The 6474-nt window shown below is 56.2% G+C and overlaps 1 protein-coding gene across 2 annotated transcripts in view; it reads left to right on the forward strand.

Moving 5' to 3' along the window:
• Window positions 1–6474, forward strand: part of LOC102376880 (unconventional myosin-Vb-like) — a 51370-nt gene that overhangs the window by 34707 nt on the left and 10189 nt on the right. For both annotated transcript variants that reach the window (XM_006027183.3, XM_025208338.1), the window contains exons 22-27: window positions 794–1009; window positions 1450–1543; window positions 2937–3085; window positions 3719–3832; window positions 4525–4767; window positions 4874–4968. In XM_006027183.3, the coding sequence (XP_006027245.1) occupies window positions 794–1009; window positions 1450–1543; window positions 2937–3085; window positions 3719–3832; window positions 4525–4767; window positions 4874–4968 (911 nt within the window). The remainder of the gene's footprint in view (window positions 1–793; window positions 1010–1449; window positions 1544–2936; window positions 3086–3718; window positions 3833–4524; window positions 4768–4873; window positions 4969–6474) is intronic.

Below are 6474 nucleotides of genomic sequence, written 5' to 3' on the forward strand. Positions count from 1 at the left end.
TCTCTATGCCCGGAATGCCACAAACTGATCCTGCCCCCTCGCTGAGTGGGCTGCACTCAAATCTGTCTGGGCTGGGACCTGATGCTGTCATGGTGTAGCCGTACCCAACAGACAGGTGCTTCCATGAAGGTCAGGGCTGGCAGGCAGGGCCCTCCAAAAAGCCCTTGGGTTAGAGGTGGTTCAGTCCCCTGGAGACCTGGTGTCTAGCAGAGCAGCTATTACATGTCTGGGTGAGGACTGGGCTGTGCCAGTCTAGCACATGGGCTCAGCAAGGTCCTGGGCAGCTTCCTGACCTTGGTGGTGAATGCTGGGTGCAGGGGAGCGCTGAGCCCTGATCTGGGCAAGATGCTTCTCTAGGGGCCCCCGGGGAAGTATTACTGTCCTCACCTGCATGGATGTGATGTGGCCGTGCTGGACTGCATGGTCCCCACAGGTCTTGTGTCTGGCAAGGGGCCAATGGTTCTGGCCTGGCATCTCATGCCTGCAGCCAGGGGAGGTTCGTGGAATGGGAGGCTTGGACCATGCACTGCAGTGTTGGGGCAAGTAGGAAACAGCAGTCAGGCTCCTGGGTCCCAGCCTTGGCTAGGACTCTGACTTGTCATGGCTGTGGCCAGTCGCATCCTTTCTGTGCCTCAGTCTTCCCAGCTGCCAAGGGTCTGTCACCACCTGGGTTGTGGCAAGGTGTTGGCGTCATGGGGCTTGGGGTTGATGTCTTGTCTGGCCCAAACTACACCTGGGCACGAGGGCACCCAAACCCTGAAATTGGTCACTGCTTTCTGCTGCCTCCCCCAAGGCCCGGGAGAACCGGAGCCTCTTGGAGCAGCTCTCGGTGCTAAGTACCTCCCATGCGGAGGAAGTGGAGCGGCTGTGTGGCGAGATGCAGCAACTGCGTGAGGACAAGGCACAGGACCAGCACATCCAGGGCCTGCAGGAACAGCTACAGTGCATGGAGCTGGAGAAGAGGAGCTCGGAGAGGAGGCTGTGCCAGGAGCTCGAGCAGCTGAAACAGGTGCCTATGGGGGACTGGCCTCTGGCTCTGGGCAGCTCTTCCTGCAGAGCCCTGTTGGGGGAAGGGGACGGGGCTCCTAAGTGCAAAGGAACCAAAGCTACCCCCACCCTGGCCCAGTGCTGCAGTGTCACCACTCCTGCTCTAGGGGAGACTGGTCTCTGGGGCACAGACTGCTACCTGCTGAGCTCATGGGCATCCCATGTCCTGGCAGCTGCAGTGAGCTGGTATGGGTTAGTGTCACAGGTGTCCCTGCCTAGCAAATGTCCAGTGCTCTGGCCAGCTTTTCCCATTTGTTCATCATCTGGCTGCTCCCATAGCATTCCTGACCCTGGCCAGGGCTGGTGGGGTGGGGTTTGGCAGCCTGTAATGTTCCTATACCTGCAGCATGGTGCTGTGCTCCCATCAGTGCCACCCTGCCGACCCTTGTCTCCCTTCCCCAGCGTATGACAGAGTTGGAAGCTGCCAAGTCCAATCTGAAGGATGAAAATGACACTCTGAACCGGCGCCTCCTGGAGCAGTCCAAGGATGTGGAAGGTCAGTTCTGCCCTAGCCCTCCCAGCCTGGTGGCTGCTGGCTGTCCTGTGGGGAGGGAGCCAGTGTCTGGGTTTGGGGCCACCTGGTAAGTAGATTTGACTCCCCTATTGTGGGGGCACAGAAGAGGCTGGTGGCTGGCAGTAACTTGCACTTCTGCACCCAGGGCAGATTTTTCCCTTCTCCCTCCTGGAAGAGCAGGGATCCCAGTGGCTGTATGATGAGCCAGCCTCCTGGTCACTTGGCCCAGACTAACCTGGTGGCAGGGAGTCCCTTGGATCTCGGGGGGGGGGGGCTCTGCTGCCTCAGTCCAAACTTGCTGCACTACTTCCTTGGGGCTCATCAGGTTCTGTTCAGGCTGTTCCCATGTAGGCCCCCCTTTGTTATTTCCCTAGTCCTACTGCCCTGGTAGTTCTGGACTTGTTCGTGTGGTTATATGAGCATGTCCAGACACATCACTTCTCAGCCTCTTGAAGGCTCAGATCAAGTGTAGTCTGTGCTTACCTGGCAAGGGAAACACTGGCCATGGAGGCGGTCTTCCTAGCTGCACCGGGGAAGACCGCTGTCCTGGCACAGGGATAGTACCTGCCTAGGTGTAATGTATAATAAGCCTTCCACTTACCTGCCCACTTTATGGAAAGGGAAGACCATTTTTTCCCTGGGGCCTTATGGCTGAGGGCAAGCAAAACTGAGGCATCTAAACCACAAGCCTCTGGGCTTGGGCCTGCACATAAGATGCCTGCCAAAGGTTTTGGAAACACCTGAAGCCTCAGATGGGGTGGAGGATGTTTGCCAGTAGTAGGGCCGCTTATGGTTCTGGACAGACTCTCGTTTTTGGAATTTGTTTTGGATAATTTGGCTTGGAATATAGAAAATCTTTAACAAAAGTCCAGACACAAGGTGAGGGGCAGGGACCGTGCGCCTGAGGCTGTGGGCCATGCCACCTGTCCTTACCTCCTCCTTTTCTTGCACCAAGACGGCCAAGTGCCTTGTTGGCACTTCACAAATACAGGCTGCCTACAATCTAGTACCCTGGGAGCTCAGCCTGGCTGACCCTAGAGACCAGCATGGTCCCTTTCCATCCAGGACAGGGAGAGGCAGGAGCCATGCCAAGCCTTCTGCCCAGACTCATCGTAGGGGTCAGACATGGGGGGTGGGGCTTACAAACCAAAGCCATAAGGACCAGCCCACACTCCTGGGCTGTCAGTGGGATCCCTACAAGAGCAGTGTGGCAGCTGTGTCCTGTGAGAACTAGTTACTGGGCTTCTGGGGTCAGCCACCACCCTGACCCCACTGGGTGGGGTGAGCAAGGCTTGGATCCCCTTGGTATGCCCACCCTGGGCTCAGTCCTGCAGATGTGCTGCCTTCTCCACTCGGCTCTTCCACCCTGCTCCAGAAAAAATGTGCCAGCGCCTGTCAGTGGAGAGCAGAGAGCTGCAGTGCGAGCTGGAGGAGGAGAGGTCTCGCTACCAAAGCCTGGTGAAGGAGTATGCCCGCCTGGAGCAAGGCTATGAGAACCTGCGGGAGGAGGTGGCCTTCCACAAGGTGAGAGCATGAGCATGGTGCTGCCTGGGGGGGACCATGGAGAGGGGCTTAGAACAAGGTGCAGGACGAAAGGATGCAGCTAAATGTAGGTGAAGCAGGCAGGTTGTGGGGGACATGGGGCAGCTGCCCACCCACAAGTGGTGCTTGCCTCAGTGGAAGAGCTGTGCCCTCATGGCTGGGGCTCTGGCAGCAGCAGTCTCCAGGCCCCTTTTGGAGGATGGCTCTGTGCACACACCAGATGGTTTTTCTAAGGTGGTGAGGGAGGTGCCCCAAACCCTGTTCCCCTGAATGGGGCCAGGTGCCAAATGGCCTTGGACTATGACTTTGGGCCAAGGCTTCTAGGAGTTGCAAGGTGACTGGCTTTAGCCATGCTCTCTAAAAAGGTAAGAGGCAAGTGTCTCTCTGGCCCTATGGGAAGATGTCCAGCCCATATGCAGGGGTGGGTATCCTGCCTCATGTACTTAGCCATGGCTACAGCTGGGTGGGACTGTCCAGGCCACAATTGCACAAGTGTGTTCAGAGTCCTCTGCTCTGCCCTGTTTCCCCCGGCCTGTTGCACTCCTGATGTGATGCTGACTGGGCTCCTGACCTTGTTGTAATGCAGCCCCATACCCTTTTTTCTTCCAAATCCAGCACACCACAGGCTTCAGGAGGTCCCCATCTTCTGACAGTATTCTGGACTCGGAGAGCAGCTACCAGTCTGGGTCCACAGCCCTATCCCGGGATGAACCCATCCAGCAGATAGAGGTGAGATGGTGCTCTTTTCCTGCCCACTTTTTCCCTAAGGAGCAGGGCTGGCTTGGCCCCTGGATATAGACCATGGCCGACCCCATTCTCTTGGCTGGCTGCAAGCAGGAGAGCAGATGATGCGCAGCTAGGATCCTGGCTGCCAGACTGTCGCATCCTCCCCTTCCATCCTGTCCCATCACATGCACAGGTGTCTGGGGTGGGGAATGGGGCCTGGTCTCAGTCCCTGTTGGCTAGAAATGACCATCTGTATGTACAACCTTCCCTTGTCTGCACTGGCAGAGCACAGACTGCTTTCCAGCCCCTGCTCTCAGGAGTGGTGATGGGGCTGGCATTGGGCTCACCTGAAACTGAGTCCAAAACGTGCTGCACAAGGTACTCGGTGCTCTGCAGACACTGGGAACTACGTCTCCCAATGCCAAAGGCCTCTCACAAACAGGAAAATCCGTGCTGAAGGACACGGGTGATGGAGACAGGCTTGCTCCATTTGGACAATCCTCGTGCTAGCCTATGGTGCCCCTCCATCAAGCTTACAAGCCTCTGGCCCACGTGGCCCCTTGTGCTTCAGAGCTGTCCATCAACATCCCCAGCAGAGTTGGGGTGTCTTGGGCTCTCATTGAGTGGGTGGCTACAGATACCGAGGGGTTTGAGTAAAAACATCCTCCCCAAGCCACACTCTTCCTCCTGCCCAGTCTCCATCCCAGCCTCTGAACCAGGAGAAGGATCCCTGGAGGCTGATACCTGAGCAGTACAGGGCCAGGTCGGACAGCACCACATCCTCCTTGAGCAGCGATGGTGAGCAGGACCCCTTGAAGGCTTACATCCTCCTGGGGCAGCTCAATGCTGTCAGAAAAGAGCTGGCCAGGACCCAGGAGGAGCTACACAAGACAAAGACACAGCTGGCTCACGAGGACAAGAAGCTCCTCAGGCCCTGGGTAAGGCACCTGCCTCCACCCCCTTCCCCTGGCTCAGGCATCAGGTCTTGGGACATGCGCTTCCACCTGAAGGCCTGACTCTCAGTAGCTGCCTTCTCCCCGTCAGTACATTGCTGAGCTCTTTGGACTGAACAGGAGCCCTGAGAAAATGATGGAGGAGGACTTGAAGCATGCGTATGATGCTGTCCAGGTTACCAACAGGTGAGTGTCCACATGCTGCTCCTTCCCCCCTCGGCAGGTCTGGAGCATGGTGGGGTGTTCATAACCTCTGCCCCACCAGGGTAGCAGGAGGTGGGGCAGAGGTATGGTGCAGAGCCGGGTCAGAGTTGTCTGCATAGGGCCCCGATCAAATGTTACAATTCGGTGTTTGACACTCGGCTGTGTGAAGATGCAAATGCCAATTGAGCTTCCAGCTGTCACCGAACAGCCAATGTGTACAGTGATCCTGGCTCAGACTCCAGCTCCTGTCCATTCAGGTGCACACACAGATGCTCTGGGACAGCTGAACTGGCTACTTGGAAAAATGGCTTTTTCCCCCACAGAAAAGTCTTCAGATATTCAAAAAAGCTCCAAACACCTCACTAGGATGCCATTGCCCTTTGCCACTGAAGTGCTGTGGTGCCATGTACACGTTTGTGCTTCCACTGATCCTCCTGGGCTTGGCAGCCTCGCCTCTTGGTGAAAGAACCATGTGTTGTGGGAGACTAGGGGGAAGCGAAGCCCACAGAGGAGAGGGGATGTGAAGCTCCTGGGAGGCCCCAGCACTCCCAGCTTGCTTGGGAGTTCTTTTGCTTTGTGGGTGGGGGGCAGCTGCCATAATCCTGTGTTGCAACAGCTGAGGATGCCAGGCTTCAGTCTTGCCCAGTGTGCCTCCCCTCGAATCCCTTTAAGCAGGAAGCGGAATGCCTGCTTTTGTGCAAGGTACAGGTGCCAAATCTTACTGATTTTATTTTATTTTTTTTAAACAAGCCTTCTGAAAGCAGGGGTTCACTTCTATCTACTGACCTCAGGTTTAAACTAGAGTGAGCCTTCAACTGCATGAAAACAAAGGGCATTTGAGCAAAGCATTGGCACATAAGACGTGATAGTGGCATTTCCTCCCTGGCTGCATGCACAGCCCCCTTTCTCAGCGGGTTGGGATCTCGTGCCGTGTTTCCAGCATAGGTAGGTGATGCCTCTTGGATACAGCAGTCTTCCTGGAGTTGGCAGAACTTGAAGTGGCAGCTTTCAGGGGCTAGAGTTCAAGCTGAGTCTGTCCCTTGCTCTGTATGAACTAGCTGGCAGCTTTGACTGCTCAGCTTCCCCAAGAATTAGAGAAGTCTGAATCTGTTCTCTCAATAGAGTATCTGTGGAGCCCAGTGCAGTCTGCACTGGCACTGGGGGGGTGTTGCTGTGATAGTGTAGCATCTCCCACCCCAGCAGGCTCACTAGTGGACCAAGGTAGAGCCTGGCTGTGCCTGGCCGGGGCAGAATCCCTATCATGGCATGCTCAGCTGCTGCCCAGCATCTAGCAGCTAGGGAAGCCCTTCTGCTTCAGCACTTAAAACAAACCACTTGGAAGATAGTGTGCAGCAGCCAGCTGGTACCTAGTGAGCCTGTCCCAGAAGTGAGGTTCTTGGAGCTGAGGGCTAGAAACCAGGACTTCTGGGTTTTAGACCAGCCTCTGCCTTGGGGTTTAAAGAAGCCCAGAGAGGCTAAGAGACTCTT

This window comes from Alligator sinensis, unplaced genomic scaffold, assembly GCF_000455745.1.
Source record: "Alligator sinensis unplaced genomic scaffold, ASM45574v1 scaffold103_1, whole genome shotgun sequence".
Taxonomy (NCBI): Eukaryota; Metazoa; Chordata; order Crocodylia; family Alligatoridae; genus Alligator; species Alligator sinensis.